The 21280-nt window shown below is 46.5% G+C and overlaps 1 protein-coding gene across 6 annotated transcripts in view; it reads left to right on the top strand.

Annotated features, from left to right (window-relative positions):
* Nucleotides 1–2067: 2067 nt before the first annotated feature.
* The window catches only part of ZFP64 (ZFP64 zinc finger protein), a 113069-nt gene continuing 93856 nt past the window's right edge, over nt 2068–21280 (top strand). The window contains exons 1-2 of one of the 6 annotated variants that reach the window (XM_019017485.3): nt 2068–2633; nt 7136–7375. In XM_019017485.3, coding sequence (XP_018873030.1) covers nt 2588–2633; nt 7136–7375 — 286 coding nt within the window. In that variant the 5' untranslated portion in view covers nt 2068–2587. Of the gene's footprint in view, nt 2634–7135; nt 7376–17821; nt 18031–19476; nt 19596–21280 lie in introns of those variants that run through there. The other 5 variants (XM_004062380.4, XM_019017486.4, XM_055373228.2 and 2 more) reach the window with 5 other exon arrangements.

Here is a 21280-nt window from a genome sequence, read left to right as displayed (position 1 = left end):
AGGAGCAGATGCAGAGTCCCTGGGTTGGGCTTGTTTGAACAACAGCAAGGAGCCTGGTGGAGCTGCCTGGGCAATGCAGGGTGAGAGTGGTGTGATCTGCAGTGGGACTGGCAGGCCACAGCCAGTTACATCTAGCTCATTCCTGCCCCAGGGTTTTTGCTCCCACCAGTTCCTCAGGCTGGAATTGCTCCCCCCTCATCCTCACATGGCTGCATCCTCCCCGGCTCCTTGTTCAGATATTACCTGCTCGGAAAGGCCTGCTATGACCAGTTCTACAGCCACTATTACAGCCCCATTTTATGGTCTTTGGAGCCCTTATCACTAGCAAAATATTGAGAACACATGGACACAGGAGGGGACCATCACACACCGGGGCCTGTCAGGGGGTGGGGGGCAACGGGAGGGAGAGCATTAGGACAAATGCCTAATGCACGTGGGGCTTAAAACCTAGGTGATGGGTTGATAGGTGCAGCAAACCACCATGGCACATGTATACTTATGTAACAAACCTGCACGTTCTGCACATGTATCCCAGAACTTAAGGTTAAAAAAAAAAAAGTAAGTTTTATATATATATATTTTATATATATAAATATATAATATTTTTATATATTTATATATATTTTTATATAAATATATAATATATTTATATATATTATATAATATATATATAAATATATTATATAATATATAAATATATATTTTAATATATTAAATATACATAATATATATATTTATATATATTAAATATTATATATATATTAAATATATATATATTTACAGTACTGATTTGATTATTTCATGTTGACGGCCTCCCTGGTCTACCTCCAGCGGCTAGCCCAGTGCCTGGCACATCACAAACACTTGAGAATAAACAGCTGCTGCAGGCAGAAACCAAGCCTTAGAGGCAGCAGCAGGGGAAATCCCATTCGTTATACAAGCCATATTTACTAAGCCTACTATGTGTCAGGCACCAGCCAAGTCACTGGACTACATCAGTGAAGCAAAGAGACTTTTTTAATCCCCATTTTTACAGGGACTTACTGAAAATAAGGGGGAGGAGAACACAGATAATATACAACTAAATTATATCTAAGCAGATATACTCGAGATACATAATATGTTCCATGTAACACCTTTTAAGGACAAAGGAGGCCAGGCATGGTGGCTTACACCTGTAACCCCAGCACTTTGGGAGGCTGATGAAGGAGGATCGCTTGAGGCCAGGAATTCGAGACCAGCCTGGGCAACATCCCTACAAAAATTAAAATTAAAAAGTGAGCCAGGGTGGTGGCCCACGCCTGTAGGGAGGATCGCTTGAGCCCAGGAGTTGGAGGCTGCAATGAGCTAGGATCCGACCACTGTTCCAGCCTGAGAGACAGAGCAAGACCCCCTCTCTAAAAAAATAAAGGGAGAAAGAAAGAGAGAGAGGCAGAGAGAGAGAAAGAAAGAAAAGAAAAGAAAAAAAGAAAAAAACAGGAAGGAGACAGGGAGTGGTTGGGGGAGGAGGAGGGGGCTGCAATATTAGAATGATTAGATTAGGCCAAGCATGGCCTCCCTGAGTGTGAATTTGAATGCTGACCTTCAGAAGCAGGGCAGACTCTATGTGCAAATCTCTCGAGGCTGGGAGAGGTCTGAGGCTTGGGAGGGTCGGCAGAGAGACAATAGGGCTGACGCAGGAGCCCGGGGGAGACAGTAGTAGTAAGACATGAGGGACAGAGCAGGGACAGAGCAGAGAGGTCACTGTCCTCAGAGTGTGGACGCCGACCAACACTAGGGGCATCACCTGGGAACTTAGAAATGCTCGTTCTCAGGCCTCGCCCCAGACCTACTGAAGCAGAAACGCTAGGGTGGGCCCAGCAGCATGTGTTCTAACAAGCCTTTCAGGCGACTGCGATGCACGATAAGGTTGGCAGCTCCTGGCGCAGGGGTCCCTTCGCGCTACGACCCCACCTCTTCGCGGTCCTCTCAGTCTCCCTAGCGGGGCAGGGGACCCGCCCAGCGCTTTGCTGATTTGCCCAGCGCTCACGCCCAACCTGGGTTTCTCCGGAGCCCGCCGCGCCCCGCGCACCCACCCCGCAACGGCAGCCGCACGTGGGTCTCCCCGCAAACCACCCAGGCGTCCCGGGAGCAGCGCTGCTGCACGGCCGCGCTGGGGGCCCAACGCCTGGGGCTGCAGGTGCAAAAGGCGCCCCGAGCCGGGGAGGCCAATCGCGTCCGCGGAGAACGCAGAGTGCGGGCAGGGGCGCATCCCTCGCCACCCGCGGTCGCCCAGCACGCCGGGACGCGCGTGGCCATCCAGCTCCCCGGAGGCGTTGGGGGGCTCCGCGGGCCTGGGCCTCGGGATTCGTCCGCCGCTTCCCCGGGGAGCCGCTGCTGCAAAGCCAGGTTGGGGCGCCGGGCCCGGCCAGCGCCCTCTAGGCAGCGGAAGTGCAGCTTGCTTTACATCCGTCCTCCCCGCCTCGCAGAGTTGGGAGAAGGCAGGGTGGGGGGTGTGGAAAAATAAAAGGAAAAGTCCTTGCACCATGTAGATCAGCGTCCCCCACTTTGGCATCCCGGCCGGCCGGGGCCTTCCCAGTCTGCGGCCATGAACGCGAGCAGCGAGGGCGAGAGCTTCGCGGGCTCGGTGCAAAGTAAGTGCTTTTCCGGGCGCAGTGCGCGCTCCGGGGCCCAGTGCGCGCTCCGGGGCCCGGGCCCAAGCACGTCTGCGACGCAGCCAGCAGGCCCGGGGCCCCGAAATCGGGGTGACGGCTAGGAGCCGCGTCTCGGGGACCGCGGCGGGCGCGCGGAGCAGGGGGCGCCGGAGTGGGCTTGGGGTGGGGGCGCACCCGACCTGGCGCAAGACCGGGGGCGCTCTCCAGCCCTGCGAGACCCCTTGGAAGGGAACGGTGGGGGAGGGCACGCCGTTCAGACAATCGCCACCCCCTAAGGGCATTCCCGCCCCATCAGGCGGAGTTTGGGGCGGGCAGGAGAAAGGGAGGAATCTGGGGTAAACGGGGCAACACTGATGGGAAAACTTCTGCCTCAGTGGCTCAAAATTAGAGCCTGGAGATTGGGGGAATCACCAGGTCTCACGAGGTCCTGCCGGCTCATTGCAAAGCCTTTTCCTCATTAAGGGTGGAGATCTGAATGGAAAACGGGGCCGTGGTCGCTTTATTTGGGTTTGGGGTTCAGTTTTTATTTAACCGAGGAGGACATCCCCGTTTTTCAAGTCCCTGGTTTCTCCCGGTGCATTGTTTCCCAAAGTGTGGTCCAGAGACTGAGTGCAACCAGCCACCTGGGAGCGAGAGCGTGTATTTTAAAACAGCTTTCTGGGCCCCACCCATTCAATCTCGGGGGTGGGGCTGGGGATCCGCTGTCCTTCGTAGCTGCCTGGGCAACTCTGAAGCACATGAAGTTTGAGAACCCGTCTACCAGGGGTTTGCAGAAAATCTGGCACATAGTAAGCTCCCAGCTTGTTAGCTGCTACTGTTAACAGTTTGGGAGACACTGGGTCCCAAACTTGGCGGGGTATTCCTTGCATTACTGTGAAAAGCACAGATTTTCCTAAACACCATCCTCCCCACCCCACCCTGTTATGACTCAGTATCTCCTAGGTGGGGCTCAGATATGTCCATGTTTAAATAGTGTACCTCAGTAAGAACCCCAGCAGGTAACATGCTGGGGGACTGGCGGGGAGGGGGGACTGTGCTGGTACGAGCACCATCCCATTTAATTCTCATAACAAGCCCGTGTTTTTTTCTTGGAGAAATTAAAAACAAACAAAAACCATGAATTAGAAACCTCTCTTCTCCCATTTTTCAGATGAGAAAACCCACGCTTAAAGTCACTGTTGTTAAGCGACAGTGTCAAGATTCTAACGAAGGTCTATGTCGTTACTTTTGCACTTTCCACATACCAGTGACATTATTTGTTATTAAAATCCTTTCATTCTGGGTGTCAGTCCTGTTCCATCATTAAGGAATCGTCAGCAATGCAAGCTACTTCATGTCTCACTTCCTTGTTTCCTTGTTAGTTCCATGGGTGTCTCAGTATCTGCCAGAGAAGAAAAGGTTTCCTTCCTTCCATCCATTGATTGCAAAGTGCTTAAGTGTATCCCTGCAAGATGGCTTATCACAGTGCTCAGCCCAGTCTCCTTAGCAAGTCAACCAAACTGTATTTCCGAACAGAGATTTCTTGTCTTAGCTAGACCTGGGGAAAATTGGACATAATGTAAATATGTTAGAAATTTTCAGAAAATTATGAGGCATAATTTTATCTAACCATATATGCACAAAGGTAGTCTTGTATCATTTAACTTGGGAAAAATTGAAAATTATGTAAATACCTTATTGTTGCTGAGAAGATTATGACGCATGGACACCATGGAATAATGTATTGCCATTAAATAATCATATATAAAGAGATTTTAATGATATAGCACAATGTTTATGCAATGTTTGGGAAAAAGGGCCAGGCACGGTGGCCCACGCCTATAATCCTAGCACTTTGGGAGGCTGAGGCGGGCGGATCACATGAGGTTGGGAGTTCAAGACCAGCCTGACCAACATGAAGAAACCTCATTTCTACTAAAAATTCAAAATTAGCCTGGCGTGGTGGTGGCGCTTGTAATCCCAGATACTCCGGAGGCTGAGGCAGGAGAATCGCTTGAACCTAGGAGGCGGAGGTTGCAGTGAGCTGAGATCGTGCCCTTGCACTCCAGCCTGGGCAACAAGAGCAAAACTCCATCTCAAAAAAAAAGGAAAAAAATTAGGAAAAGGATTAGTTTTACAATACTATGATCTGAATATTTACAATATTATGATCTTATGCAACTTTTTTTTTTTTTTTGAGTTGAAGTCTCGCTGTGTCACCAGGCTGGAAGTTCAGTGGCATGATCTTGGCTCACTGCAACCTCCACGTCCCAGGTTCAAGCAATTCTCCTGCCTCAGCCTTCTGAGTAGCTGGGATTACTGGCACGTGCCACCACACCCAGCTAATTTTTGTATTTTTAGTAGAGACGGGGTTTCACCATGTTTGCCAGGATAGTTTTGATCTCTTGTTGTGATCCACCCATCTCGGCTTCCCAAAGTGCTGGGATTACAGGCGTGAGCCATCTTATGCAACTTTTAAGTGTAAAGAAAATGAATGGAAAAAAATATTTTATAATATTCATGGTAGGCAGAGATGGAAATATTGAGTGATTTTCCCCTTCTTTATAAGTTTCTTCTAAATTTTCTTATAAACACGAGTTATCTTTTTTTTTTTTTAATGTGAGACGGAGTCTCGCTCTGTCGCCCAGGCTGGAGTGCAGTGGCACAATCTCAGCTCACTGCAACCTGCGCCTTCCGGGTTCAAGCAATTATCTTGCCTCAGCCTCTCTAGTAGCTGGGATTACAGGTGTGTGCCACCACGCCGGGCTAATTTTTTTTGTATATTTTTAGTAGAGATGGGGTTTCACCATGTTAGCCAGGATGGTCTCGCTCTCCTGACCTCATGATCCACCCGCTATGTCTTTATTGAACAAGTATTTATATAGTAGCTTCTAATACAGTGCCAAATACTACACTAAGTGCTTTGCAGGTATTAATATAGTATTAATTCTTGATATGATTAGTATCAAGAGATAATGTCGGCCGGGTACGGTGGCTCACTCCTGTAATCCCAGCACTTTGGGAGGCTGAGGCGGGCAGATCACGAGGTCAGGAGATCGAGACCATCCTGGCTAACAGGTGAAACCTCATCTCTACTAAAAATACAAAAAATTAGTCGAGCGTAGTGGCGGGTGCCTGTAGTCCCAGCTACTTGGGAGGCTGGGGCAGGAGAATGGCGTGAACCCGGGAGGCAGAGGTTGCAGTGAGCCGAGATTGCACCAGTGCACTCCAACCTGGGCGACAGAGCAAGACTCTGTCTCAAAAAAAAAAAAAAAAAGAAAAAGAAATAATGTCCCTGCCAGTTAGGAATGAATTTTGGCTACAAGTAGCAGAAACCCAAATTATACTGGCCTAACGAAATCTGGAATTGATTGATTGCAGTGTTGAATCAGGGGAATCAGTGAAGTAAAGGGCAGAGCCCATAGGGATCTTGGCATTTTTCTCATAGTTACAAGATGGCTGCAGAAGCCCCACCATCACATTTGCATCCAAAGCCAGAAGAAAAGGGGCACATTGCTAGCCACATCTGCTCCCTTTTCATCACAAATGTCAAACTTTTCCCAGAAACTCCTCCAGCTGTGTGCTGGAGAAGTTCACAAGTATGTAGGGGACCGAGATTATTTAGACTATTGGTTCTCATAGTATCTGTTTTGGGTGAGTATGTTTGGAAATGTGCGGGAGGACCAGTTTTCACAATTACCTTTTAGTTGGGATAGGAGGTGGCTGCTGGTTCTGCAAAGTGCAGGACATCCCTTTTATCTTTGATAAAAGAACTTTCTTGCAAACAATGCCACTAGTGCCCCATGGGTAACAATGCAGCGTGAACCATCACATGGATGGTTGCTATACATTATTTCCAATTTTCCCCAAGTTAAATAATACAAGACTACCTTTGTGCATATATGGTTGGATAAAATTATGCATCATAATTTTCTGAAAAAAAAATTTTTTTTTTTTGAGACAGTTTCACTCTTGTCCCCCAGGCTGGAGTGCAATGGTGGGATCTCAGCTCACTGCAACCTCCGCCTGCTGGGTTCAAGTGATTCTCCTGCCTCAGCCTCCTGAGTAGCTAGGATTATAGGCACACACCACCATGCCCAGCTAATTTTTGTATTTTTAGTAGAGACGAGATTTCACCATGTTGGCCAGGCTGGTCTCGAACTCCTGACCTCAGGTGATCCGCCCGCCTCAGCCTCCCAAAGTGCCAGGATTACAGCCATGAGCCACCACGCCTGGCCAATTTTCTGAAGATTTCTAAGATATTTACATTATGTCCAATTTTCCCCAAGTTTAAGGCAAGAAATCTCTGTGTGGAAATATGATACCTTGCTGCTAGGACACAATTAGGATGCTGTTTGCAGGAAGAGGAAGGTGGAGTGGATACTGGGCCACTACCCAGCCATGTCTGCCACCATGCCTTTTCTTCCTACCATGAATCTGGTTTGCATTAGAATTCAAAGCTGTTTGGAATTAATCCGTTACTTTCCCTTTGTCCCATGGAGTTCCAGGTGGCACAACGGTGCTGGTGGAGCTGACTCCCGACATCCATATCTGCGGCATCTGCAAGCAGCAGTTTAACAACCTGGATGCCTTTGTAGCTCACAAGCAAAGTGGCTGCCAGCTGACAGGCACGTCCGCAGCAGCCCCCAGCACGGTCCAGTTTGTATCGGAGGAAACAGTGCCTGCCACCCAGACTCAGACCACCACCAGAACCATCACCTCAGAGACCCAGACAATCACAGGTACAGCTGGAGCATGGGGGAGTCGGCCAGAGTTGGCCTGGCTGTGTCTCAAACACGTCCATGGAACTTGTTAAAAATATAGGTTCCCAGAGCCCACCCTCTAGGGTTGCTGATTCATTATTTTTAACAAGCTCCACCGGGAAGCCAGCTGCCCAGCCAGGTTTGGGAGCTGCTAGGTTAAAACATTAACTGTTAGCAGTTATAAATGTTGTCACATTACAAAAAAAAACAGACAAAAAAGAGATTTCTGAAACAAAAATCTATATACTATAGGAAAAAAAAGGCTAGCAGAAAATACGTTGCAATTAAAAAAAAAAGTGGTTGTTTTGGGTGGTGGAAGTATGGGTACAATCCTTGAGTTTGCATTACTTGTGTAAAGGGCCAAAAAACATGTTGTTTAAAAAAAAAAATCTATAAACTGGCATTGGTATCTCCTCCCCCTTGTGCTGCTGATCAGGAAAACATCCCTGTTCTCTGTTGTGTACACTCATTCCACCAAAAATAAATTACAGATGGGTCAAAAATTTAAATGTGCATAAGAAAACCATAAAAGTTCTGGAGGAAATGTACCCACAAACACCTACACACACAGTTATACCCCTGTCTTAAGGGGCAGGAAGATAACTTTAAAATTATGAAGTAGCCCATCTATGAGATAGTACTGGATCCTGTAGGGAAACAGAGAATGTATTCCTTAGCTAAAGGCATTTGATTCTAAAAAATATATTAATATGCCTACCAAAGGAGGCAGGTTGTGGACCACCCCCTCCAAGAAAAAGAATCATATATGTGATTGCAAATGAAGTTATACTTTTTCCGAAGTAAAATGCAAAGTCTAAAGACAATCAACTTGGGGAAAAATTTGTGGCATATATGATTAAGGCCTAAATCCCTCTTATACAAAGAACTGCTAAAACCAGTAAAAGGAGATAAAAAGTGCAAAGTGGAGCCTGGGCACGGTGGCTCATGCCCGTAATCCCAGCACTTTGGGAGGCTGAGGCGGTTGGATTATCTGAGGTCAGGAGTTCTACACCAGCCTGGTCAACATGGTAAAACCCTGTCTCTACTAAAAATACAAAAATTAGCCGGGCGTGGTAGCAGGCGCCTGTAATCCCAGCTACTCAGGGGGCCAAGGCAGGAGAATCACTTGAACCCAGGAGGCAGAGGTTGCATTGAGCCGAGATCATGCCATCGCACTCCAGCCTGGGGGACAAGAGCCAGACTTCGTCTCAAAAAAAAAAAAAAAGTGCAAAGTGGAAAGGTCAGTGGATGATTTACAGGGGACGATTGGACATAAAAGGAGGTTTGGTCACCTTAGTAATTACAAAAATGTAAATCAAAACAAGGCTTGAGGAAGGACACTGATTTCATTTTCTGGGGATATAAATTCTTATAACCAGGACAATTTTGTGATAGCTTTCAAATCTTAAATTTAAAATTTCTTAGTTTTAAAATATACATAAAGACATTTATCCAATAAGTCTACAGCTAGGTATTCATTCTATAAAACTTCATGAACAGGCCAGGCACGGTGGCTCACGCCTGTAATCCCAGCACTTTCAGAGGCCGGGGCGGGTGGATCACCTGAGGTGAGGAGTTCATGAGCAGCCTTGCCAATATGGCAAAACACCTTCTCTATGAAAAATATGAAAACTAGCCCGGCGTGGTGTCACGTGCCTGTAATCCCAGCTACTCGGAAGGCTAAGGCAGGAGAATTGCTTGGACCTGGGAGGCAGAGGTTGCAGTGAGCTGAGATCGTGCCACTGCACTCCAGCCTGGGCAACAGAGTGAGACTCTGTCTCAAAAAAATAAATAAAAAACTTCATAAACAAATGTACAAGGATATTCATTTACAGCATGTCCTATAGAGAAAGTGGAGCCTTTGTATGTATACGTCAAGAGAGAGTTAGGTATGGCCAGGTGCAGTGGCTCACACCTGTAATCCCAGCCCTTTGTGAGGGCAAGGCTGGAGGATCACTTGAGGCCAGGAGTTCAAGACCAGCCTCGTCAACATAGCAAGACCCCACCTCTACATTAAATTTTAAAAATTAGCCAGGCGTGATAGCACACACTTATAGTCCTAGCTGCTCAGGAGGCTAAGGCAGGAGGCTCGCCTGAGCCCAAGAGTTTGAGGCTGCAGTGAGCTATGATCATACCACTGCACTCCAGCCTGGGTGACAAGTGAGACCCTGTTTCTTAAATAAAATAAAAATAAAAATAAAGAGGGATTTAAACAAATAAATATCAAAGATTCCAACAATGGAATATGACTTAGCTTTGGAAAGGAGGAAAGTTGGATCTGTGTGTAGTCACAGAAAGATTCCCAAGGTAAGTATAAAAAAAATACATATGCCTACATATTATATGGTCTTATATTCCAGGGAAGTTTCTAGAACAGGGATGGGGCAGGTAATGTAAATGAGAGAAGTTGTCTTTTGGGGAGGTGTTAGAGAGTGGTGGGGACTGTGGTGAAGAAGAGAAATCACACATGCCTCATCCAAAAGTGCAGCTGTTCTTTGGATCCAGCCAGTTAGATATTTCAGTTTTTCAGAGAAGCTGAAAATGTGAAATTTTCCAAATATAAAACTTTGTTGCCAAACAATACATCTCTGAGCCTGACTGAGTCCATAAGTTTCTTCTAGCTTATTCTCAGAGAATGTTTACCCAATAGTCAGGAGCTGAAGAGTGAGGAGCATCAGACGTCAGGGCCAGGCGCAGTGGCTCACACCTGTAGTCCCAGCACTTTGGGAGACCGAGGCGGATCATTTGAGGTCAGGATTTCAAGATCAGCCTGGCCAACATGGTGAAACTCATCTCTAGTAAAAATACAAAAATTGGCCAGGCATGGTGTCACATGCCTATAGTCCGTGCTACTTTGGAGGCCAAGGCACGAGAATCTCTTAAACCCAGGAGGCGGAGGCTGCAGTGAGAGTGCCACTGCACTCCCCACTGGGCAACAGAGTGAGTGAGATTCCATTTCAAAAAAAAAAAAGGAAACCAACTTTCCCCTTATGAGGTATCTACTAGGGTGATGTTTGAATTTTTTTGGCAATAAGCAAAGTTTTGTGGGTTTTTTCTTAATGCATCTAAAATAATGTTTCTACTGAGTTTTTTAAACAGTAGACATTTTGAAATACAGTAAAACTGATCCCCTCACACACCTTAACAAAAGTATGTTGAGATCTTCCCACTGTCTCCTGAGTTTATCTTCATTCCCATCTTAAAGGAAGTCACCAAGAAAAGGTGAAAACCAGAAAACCCTTAAAGGTGGGCCTGGTAGGACCTAATTCTTTTGCACCAGGACCAAGCAAAGTTGCCTTTGGGGAAGGGACATGGCCAAGGTCCCATCGGAACTTCAGGACAGTCCTTGGACATGTGTTTTGCCCCTTATCCTAGTGGTCTTCTTCGTGAGGACGGTGTTTGCTTTCTTATCCTCAAAAACCAAAATCCCAGTACCTCTCACAGTGGATGGGAGCCATATAAAAATGGATGCCCTGCGTGTGGGAGGCTTCCAGGCCCACACTTTTTACTTGGGGCCATTGCTTCTTTCTGGGCTCTGAGCCTTCGCGGATACTTTTTCCTTTACCTGAAATACCTTTCCCACCTTGGCCTGGCTGATGCCAACTCAACCTCAAGGCCTTAAGTTTCATGACAATCTTCACAAAAAAGGGTCTGCATTCTTCCTGGGGACACTCCCCTTCTCTCCCCTCTATATTGCAGCAGCCATGATGAACTCCTTTCTGTTTCTGGAATGAGCCACATTTCCTCCAGGCTCAGACCTTGCCTGCATTGTTCCTTCTGCCTGGAACTGCCTTAATTCTTACCTCAGAGCTGGGCTTAAGGGCATTTTCTCAAAGACCCCTTCCCTGCACCTCTCACTCTTTTCCCAGATCAGGTCATGTCCCATATTTAAATGATTAATAGAAGAATGACTTTAAGGTGTATCTCCATCACTGACCTGTAAGCCCCTCTCCTCTTCACCACTGGATCCCAGCACCGAGGCACTTATTATTTCTTGGGTGTGAACAACTGCTCAAATCTCATATACATCAGTAAAGCTGACCTCACAACCAAATAGCGGCTCCCTTTTTTGTCCTCCTAGTTTTTTTGTTTGTTTCTTTGTTTTGTTTTTTGAGACAGAGTCTTGTTCTGTTGCTCAGGCTGGAGTTCAGTAGTGCAGTCATGGCTCACTGCAGCCTTGATCTTCTGTGCTCAAGCAATCCTCCCACCTCAGCCTCCCAAGTAGCTGGGACTACAGGCCTACGCCACCACATCCAGACAATTTTTAAATTATTTATAGAGATAGGGTTTTGCTATGTTGCACAGGCTGGTCTTGAACTCCTGGGCTGAAATGATCCTCCCATCTTGGGCTCCCAAAGTGCTGGGATTACAGGCATGAGCCACTGAACCCAGCACTTCGATTTCTTTGTTCAAAGAAGTTCGCCCTCCTCTTAGCATTTACATGGCCCTGCGACCATTGGATCTTGCCATGCCGGAGTTTTGTTGACTGTCCTGAATGCTCAGGCCAGTCCTGGAGTCCTGTTTGTGCCTGGCACACAGAGCCCTCCCCTGCACAGTGCTGAAGGGAGCCACAATCTCGGAGATAGACTGTTGGACTCGCATCCCAATCCACCACCTAACAGCCCTAGGCTGTGAGCGAATCATTTACTCTCCCTCTCGCTTAACAGTCCCCATCTGTAAAAAGAGGTTATAATACCTAATCATCATTGGGTTTCTGTAAAAAGAGGTTATAATACCTAATCATCATTGCGTTATTGTGAGACTTCTGCGATAATCCACATAAAGGGCCTGAGATGGAGAAATTGGGTTCAATGAGCGATCGCTTTTATTAATGTAGAGTCTAATAAACAGGTGGCAAAAGGATGGTGAGATCTGCAGCTTGTGTTTTCTCCATCTGACTCAGCTGCTCCTCCTGATGGTTCCTGCCTCTGTGCCAACTAAACAAGCAGAATTCTGCTTTCTTTTCTTTTTTACACTTATTAGATTGGTTTTCTGGGTGCAGTTCCTCCTATTGTGCTTCAAGTTTCCATTGACTGGCAGTTCCCAGACCTGCCTGTGGACCAAGATCCCCTGGGAGCTTGTTAAGGATACCGGTGCCCGGGCTCCACCTCCTGAATCTGAATGTCTGGAGCCGAGGCTCAGGTATCTGTATTTTTAACAAGCTCCTGGGGGATTCCGGATCTCAGCCAGGTTGGAGAATTATTCACTGCTCAAGACCACAGTCCAACCCCCCAAATGGTGGATTTCTGCAGATATCCTCATCTGGACATTTTCCAGACTTGTTTGTCCTTGATTAAGCCAAACCGTTTCTCGCTCTTCTCCTATGTCTCCTCTGCCTGATAATACTTGGGTTTAAAGTAAAATTTATTATCTGCCTGCTAGCTTTGAAAGCTGCCCGTTGTCTGGCATATGACTTAAGGACTTTCATATGGGAGCTGTAAAATTAGATGTGGATGCTCGTGGAAATATATCCCACGTGCATTTTCTAAGTTCATGGCTTCAAATCACCGGGCTTTGGAGTCAGGTCCCTGAGTTTGAATCTTGGCTGCATAAGGCCTTAGGAACCCCATCACCATGGCAAATTACATTACATTCATTTCAAAGTGAGGATAAAAATAAACAGAGAGGGGGCTGGGTGTGGTGGCTCGTGCCTGTAATCCCAACACTTTGGGAGGCTGAAGTGGGCAGATCACAAGGTCAGGAGTTCGAGACCAGCCTGGCCAATGTGGTGAAACCCCCATCTCTACTAAAAATACAAAAATTCGCCGGGCATGGTGGCAGGTGCCTGTAATCCCAGGTACTCGGGAGGCTGAGGCAGGAGAATCGCTTGAACCTAGGAGGTGGAGGTTGCAGTGAGCAGAGATTGCAGTGAGTGGAGATCGTGCCATTGCATTCCAGCCTGGGCGACAGAGCGAGAGTCCATCTCAAAAATAAATAAAAATAAAAAAATAAACAGGGGACAGGGTTTGGTAATGAAGAGTCTGGGGTCCTGAGACAGACTGCTTGGGTTCATATCCTGGCTGTACCACTTGCTGACCATGTGACCTTGGGCAGGTTACTTACACTGTGTTTCCATTTCCACAATAGTAAAATGAAAGTGATGATAGAACTCATCTCTGATGGTTCCAGCCAGGCTTCAGTGGGCTTCAGTGGGCTTCAGTGGGCTCCTACATGGAAGCCATTTCGAGCTGTCACTGTTAGCTCTCATTACATAATCAGGGGGCTGTGAAAGTAAACAAACAGCCCATGGATTGTTAGCACAGAGCTCATGGCAAGCCGTCAGTCAATATTCATTGAATTGATCACTTGAGCAAGATTGATTTTTTTTTTTTTTTTTTTTTTTTTGCCATTTCTGGTTAATTCCTACTCTTTAAGTTGCAGGTTAAAAGTCACCTCCACCTAGAAGCCAGCTCTGATTTCCCCTTCTCCCTACTCCCGCAATTAGGTTTCTGTTTTCTCAGCTAGCATGTATCACAATTGTAACTAATTAGTCTTTAATTAGAGAAGTGAATTCCAATGCAATTCCAAGGGCAGTGAACTAGAGAAGTGAATTAAATTAAGAAGTCAATTAGAGAAGTGAATTCCAATGCGATTCCAAGGGTGGCGTTTGCAGCAGCACATATTACGATAGAGAGGGAGAGGGCCGGTGGCCAACTAGCAGAGAAAGAGGAAAGCAGCCCCTGACAGCCAGCAGCCATGATTAGCTGGGTCTTGGTATTGCCAGGAACTGGGCTGGCCCACAGGTAGGCCATGCTGTTCTACTGTTGAACATACACAGTTGTTCACAGTTTCATAAAACACCAACATCAGACAAGGCCACTCTGACCATGGTGGGCAAGACAAAAACAATACCACATCTGTCATCATGTGTGAGCCCAGACAAAATGGGAACACTGTCCAAGCCACAAAATACCAAACATCCTCCTCCCGTCTGTTAATCTGAGTGACAGTTACTTCTTTGCCTAGTAAAGTTTGCGTCTTGCTCTGTCTAGCCTTCTTTCCCTCTTGATAATATTTTTTAAAATAACAAATCATGGAATTAGCCCCACTTGCTGGTGCCTCTGATGCAGGTTTTCTTGAACCTCCTCCAAAAGCATCTAACACGAGCCCAAACCTAGAATAAAATAAGTTATTTCTAGCACCCTCTGAGGTTTTCCTTATTGCAATGAGTAATAAACTTATTCAGTGACAGGGGTGTCCCTATTGGTCTTTGGCCAGAGGACAATGACATGGGGAAGGCCCTGCCCGCCTGATTGATTTTGAAAGCCTTAAAAAAGAATCTGAAGTTTCAGTTTGGCCTGTGAGCCCCAAATGAGTGGCTCAATTTCTAGTTTACTAGACTGTAAATCTCCCTACATGCAGAGACCTAATCAGTCTTATTTTCCCACCACCCAACACACCAGGTCTGGCACATCATAGGCACTCAATAAAACAGCTATTGAACGAGGGCAGGAAAGGGTGGCTGTGAGGATTAAATGTGTTTATGTGCCTGAAGCACATGGTGTGTATGGCATGTGCCCCATCATGAGGGCTTAGTGACGGTGGCTGTGTTAGTCCGTCTTCATGCTCCTGATGAAGACATACCAGAGACTGAACAGTTTACAAAAGAAAGAGGTTTATTGGACTCACAGTTCCACATGGCTGGGGAGGTCTCACAGTCATGGCAGAAGGTGAAAGGCACATCTTGAATAGCAGCAGACAAGAGATAAGAGCTTGTGCAGGGACACCCCCCTTTTTAAAACCATCAGCTCTCATAAGACTCATTCTCTATCACAAGGAACACTGCAGGAAAGACCCGCCCCCATAATTCAGTCACCTCCCACCGGGTTCCTCCCATGATACATGGGAATTGTGGGAGTTACAATTCAAGATAAGATTTGGGTGGGGACACAGCCAAACCATATCAGTCGCTTTAGGGCTGTTGTGTGGCAAATGATGGAACTCAGATAATGGAGATGGTTGCCCTTGGAGAATTCCAAGCCCCTCCGGGAGGGGAGGAGGATTTAGTTGTAAGACATTCAAGCCCAGCTGTTTGTGACAAGTGTAGTCTTAAAGGTGTGAAGAATTCACAGAGTCTGTTGGTTCCAACTGGGAAAGTCAGGGGGGAGAACTGTGAATGAAAGCAAATGTATAACCGGCTTTGAAAGACCCATTGGCTTTTGGGAGAAAGACGGCGGGAAAGGGGGCATTTCCTAATGGTGGTTTGGAGGGGGTGGGGGAAGCTCAGGGCAAGATTTGAAAACAGTGGCTAGAGATGGCACAGGGGAAGGTGGTGGGAGTCATGCTTCAGCTCTGTCCTTTATTCTGAAGGAGCTGGGGATCCACTGAAAGTTCTTGAACACATGAGTGATTTAGTAAGACAAACTATGTGGTGATTGCCAGAAGGATCTGGAAACAATAATAGCAAATTCTTATACAGTGCTTATTCTGCCATGCAGTTTTCTAAGTACTCTATATAAAGTAGTTTTTTGTAACCAAAAGTTAGGTAATAATAATTATTATCCCCATTTGACCAATAATGAAACTGAGGCACAGAGGGGTTAAATAACTTGTCCAGATGACAGAAAGTGGCAGAACTGGGTCTCAAACCCAGGCTGTCTGGTTGCAAAACCTGTGCTCTTAATCAGTACTGCCACTTAGTAAATTCCTCATTGCAATGTTTCTCAAACTTGCTTGTGCATAAGAACCATCTGAAGCTTCCGTGAAAAATGCGGATATCCAGACCCTTCCTGGGGATAATATATTAGGGGGTCTGAGCAAGGTCCAGGGAATCTGAACCAGCCAGGGAGTGGTTGGGTCAGGTCAGATGCTTTCGTTGCTCTTTTTTTTCTTTTTTCTTTTTTTATTTTATTTTTTTTGAGACAGAGGCTTGCTCTGGCACCCAGGCTGGAGTGCAGTGGTGCAATCTCGGCTCACTGCAACCTCTGCCTCCTAGGTTCAAGTGATTCTCCTGCCTCAGCCTCCTCAGTAGCTGGGATTATAGGCACCCACTGCCACACCCAGCTAATTTTTGTATGTTTTAGTAGTGACGGGGTTTCACCATGTTGGTCAGGCTGGTCTCCAACTCCTGACCTCGTGATCTGCCCGCCTCAGCCTCCCAAAGTGTTGGGATAACAGGCGTGAGCAACCATGCCCGGCCTCTGTTGCTCTTAACAACAGCAAACTAAAAGTGTGCACAACAGTTAAGACACGTATTATCTCTCATAGCCAGAACAGGCAAGGTCAGTTCGGCAGCTCAAAGGTGCGGAGTTCTTTGTGTCTTCCTCCTGTTCTCGGCGGTGGGCTTTTATCCTTTGCCCTCCCGTCCTCCACATGGCCGCATGGTGGCGGCTAATGCCTTGGGCATCAAATCTCTGAGGCACACCCACAAGCAGGGAAAGGAGCAAATTAAATGTATCAGCGAGGAAATGCTCCCTGATGAACTCCCAAAACTCCAGATCCTGCTGGCCAAAACTGGGACACATGGCTTTGCCCAGTTGCACTGTAGTGGAGGCAGCTAGGCTGCCAAGGGACAAGGAGAAGGGGCCTACCAGTGGAACCCAATCCCAAGTCCCCTCCGCAGGGCCACGTTCCTACCCCAAGGGACTAGAGTGGCAGTTCTCAAATGCTGCTGTGCAAAAAATTACCTGGAAAATGTGTTTAAAATACAGCTATAAAGTTATCTAAACTTTACCCCAAATCTCTGCATCAGAATCTGTGATGCATGATCAAGTTTGAGAACCATTCAACCAGAAGGGGTTGAAGGGATGGAAACCCACTGGCACTAGAGTCTAGTTCACAATAGGTGCTCAACAGATCTGAGGAATGAATGAACGGCCCACTGTGGGAGGGAGGGTAGGGTGGGATGTGGGAGGAAGCTCTGTTCCATTCATGGTTTATTTTTCCTGTTTGGTGAAGTCCCAGTATAGGGCAAGTTAATTTTCTGTTATATAGGACTGTTCTTTTGCTTAGAACAGACCCCCTACTTTGGCTATAATTCAAGCCAGAGGGGAGACTTTGTTTAGAAGGATATAGGCATAAGGGAGAATTACAGGCAGGCACGCAGCTGGATCTCAAAAAGAGATTGAACCAGAAGCTAGCAATATTTTAGGGTTTTCCAGACTACAGGTCAAAGGGCTTGTTGGAAATGCTGGGAAGGCAGAGTCTCGGCCCCACCCAGAACTGCTGATCAGAATCCACATTTTAGAGAGATTGTGGTTGGATAAGCACTGCTGCCCCGTGACCATTCCCAAAGTTTATGTCTTCTTTGTTCAGAAGGAAAGTCCACACCAAACCTGAGCGTCTTAGTCTCAGTTTGGGTTTTTTTAAGAGATTGGGCGGGTGGGGGGAAGGTCTCACTACGTCGCCCAGGTTGGACTCGGACTCTTGGGCTCCAGAGATGCTCCCACCTCAGTCTGGGTCATAGTTGGGACTTTAACGGCAGCCGCCAATACGCCTGGCTGCAGGATTCAATTTCAGAGCAAGAGAGTCGATTGGCCCAGTTGCTGTCAGGTGTCTTCCACTGCACCAATCAGCGAAGGCAGAGCTGGGGCGTGGTCAGGGCTTCCGACAGGGCAGCGCCACTCACCCCTGGGGAGGGACATTTGGGCCGGTCTAACGCCCACTGTGGACGGTAAAGGCCGTTTGGGAACAGCGTAAGTGAAAGGGGTGGATTTTCTCTTTTCTCTCAGAAAATGAATTATTTTGGGGGCGGGGGCGGCAGCGGGGGTTGGGGGGAAGGGGACGGAGTCTCACTCTGTCACCCAGGCTGGAGTGTAGTGCGATCTCGGCTCACTGCAGCCTCTGCCTCCTGGGTTCAAGCGATTCTCCTGCCTCAGCCTCCCACGTGCCTGGGATTCCAGGCGCCCACCACCACGTCCGGCTAATTTTTGTATTGTAGCAGAGACAGGGTTTCACCATGTTGGCCAGGCTGGTCTCAAACTCCTGGCCTCAAGGGATCCGACCGCCTCGGGCTCCCAAAGTGCTGGGATTACCGGCGTGAGCCGCCATGCCCGGCCTCAGACACTGAATTCTGAGTTTACAGTTGGGATACTTGCCTGGAGATCAAGAACCCTAAATGAGAATCCTAAGCATGAACGACACTGCAAAAAACAACATACACAAAAAAATCAAGAGACCTGAATATATGATAATATCCTGCTGGGCACGGTGGCGCTTGCCTGGACTCCCAGCACTTTGGGAGGCCGAGGAGGGAGGATCGCTTGAGTCTGGGAGTTCAAGACCAGGCTGGCCAACATGGCGAAACCCCGTCTCTACAAAAAATACAAAAATTAGCTGGGCGTGGTGGCGCATACCTGTTATCCCAGCTACTCAGGAAGCTGAGGCAGGAGAATCACTTGAACCCGGGAGGCAGATATTGCAGTGACCCGAGATGGTGCCACTGCCCTCGAGCTTGGGAGATAGAGCCAGACCCTGTCTCGAAAACAAAACAAAACAAAACAAAACAAAAGACAGTATCCTTAATCTGCAAAAAGCATTTACAAATCAAGAAAAAAATTAAAATTCCAATAGAAAAAAATGAGCTAATAGAATAAACAGGAAGTTCACCAAATAAGGCATGTCACTGGAAAAATAAATGTTGAAAGGGAGTTTAATCTCACTAATTACATGTAAAGGAAATGCAAATTAAACTCAAGCGATCTCATTTTGTCCTCTCAAGTCGTCTCTGTGACAGCCAAGGTTAAGGGGAAAATGCAAATGATTTCAGTTTTCTGAAAGGATGTTATAATTATATGATCACCAAGTAATAAAACATCCGTACCATTTTAACCCAACTCTTCAAGGAATGTACCCAAAGAAATGAGGGATAAATGTAAACTTCTGGACAGGTTTTATTCATAAAAGTCAATTCCTAGATATCTCCTCCATGTCCAAGAAAGGGAAATGGTTAAACTATTCAGCAACCAAAATGATGAAATATTATGTGGCCATTAGAGGTTGTGTTTTTGATGAATGACAACATGATAAGATGTTTTAACATGGCAAAAGTGTTTCATTAAAAATATATATTAAATGATTTAAGCCATGATCCTAGTTTCATACTTTTAAAATATACTTTTTTTTTTTTTTTTTTTTTTGAGATGGAGCCTCACTCTGTTGCCCAGGCTGGAGCGCAATGACGCGATCTTGGCCCACTGCAATCTCCACCTCCCGGGTTCAAGCAATTCTGCCTCAGCCTCCCGAGTAGCTGGGATTACAGGTACCCACCACCACACCCAGATAATTTTTGTATTTTTAGTAGAGACAAAGTTTTGCCATGTTGGCCAGGCTGGTCTCGAACTCCCGACCTCAGGTGATCCACCTGCCTCGGCCACCAAAAGTGTTGGGATTACAGGCGTGAGCCACCGCACCCAGCCCTAAAATATATTTTCTATATATAAAAGAGGTTAGCCCTTTAGCTGATCATTAATTAAACAAATGTTCTTTGAGCTCCTCCCCTTCACCTGGTTCTGTGGTGGGTGCAGGGGGAACAGTAATGGAAAGAAACAAGGGTCTGTCCTCACTTAACTCCTCCAACTAAATAGAAGAGAGAATAGTCATTTAATAATTTCTCAAATAAGTATTTAATCACAGTAGCGATAGGAGCTTTGTATAAAAAGTAAGGATGTAGGCTGGGCACCGGTGGCTCACATCTGTAATCCCAGCACTTTGGGAGATCAAGGCAGGCAGATTGCTTGAGGTCAGGAGTTCAAGATGAGCCTGACCAACATGGTGAAACCCCCATCTCTGCTAAAAATACAAAAATTAGCCAGGCATGGTGGCGCACACCTTTAGTCCCAGCCACTCAGGAGGCTGAGGCAGGAGAATCACTTGAACCTGGGTAGCGGAGGTTGCTGTGAGCCAAGACTGCACCACTGCACTTCAGCCTGGCAACAGAGCCAGACTCCGTCTCAAAAAAAAAGAAAAAAAAAAAGGCAAGGATGTATATTGCCATGTTTTGACAGCATTGGGAAGTTTTTTGTTTTGTTTTTCTAGAGACAGTCTTGCTCTGTCACCCAGGCTGAAGTGCAGTGGTGCAATCATAGCTCACTGCAGCCTGGAACTCCTGAGCTTAAGCCATCTTTCCACCTCAGCCCCACAATTAGCTGGGACTACAGGCACACAGCATCACACCCAGCTATTTTTTGTATGTTTTTTTGGAGATGGCGTCTCCCTGTGTTGCTCAGGCTGGTCTCAAACTCCTGGTCTCGAGTGATCATCCTGCCTCAGCCTCCCAAATTGCTGGGATTACAGGCATGAGCCACTACACTTAGCCTAGTTTTTTCTTCTCTCAACTTTTCTGTGTAGAGAAGAAAATCCTAAAATTCATGTTAACTTTTATTTTGCAAAAATAAACATTGTCATTTAAAAAGAGAAAAGGATTTGTTAAATGGAATTTTTAAGTTGAAGAAGGGAAGGGGGAAGCAAATTAGATAGGCAGATATCAAAGCTGTCTTGAGATGTCTGAAAGGCAATTTGGTAGAAAAGGAGCTATGGTTGGTTCATGTGAGCCCTAAGACTCCACAGAGACAAACTTCAGAGAAATAGATTTGGATTATCTATTTCATGAAATTCATATAACAGTCATACATTTTAAACAACATCATGATCAAATAACTGAATATGCCCCTGCTACAAACCAGAACTAAATACAATAAGCAATTCTCAGATGCCCACCTGAACACGCAGGAAAGAAGGGAAATCCCCTGGAGCCAGAAAACAAACCTGAAAGCCGCAGCAGGTGTGTGAGGCTGTGAGCTTCTTGGGGTATCGGGGACAGGGTCTGATCTCACTAAACAGGAGGCTTGATTTTAATGGCCACACCAGGGTAGGGGCTGAAGCCCTGAGCTCTTGCAAAAAGTTAGACATAAGACCCCCACATAAAGAGGTGGCCCGTGCTGCATT

This window comes from Gorilla gorilla, chromosome 21 (assembly GCF_029281585.2).
Source record: "Gorilla gorilla gorilla isolate KB3781 chromosome 21, NHGRI_mGorGor1-v2.1_pri, whole genome shotgun sequence".
Taxonomy (NCBI): domain Eukaryota; kingdom Metazoa; phylum Chordata; class Mammalia; order Primates; family Hominidae; genus Gorilla; species Gorilla gorilla.
Note: the sequence above shows the minus strand (reverse complement) of the source record. Positions and strands in the feature narration are given on the sequence as shown.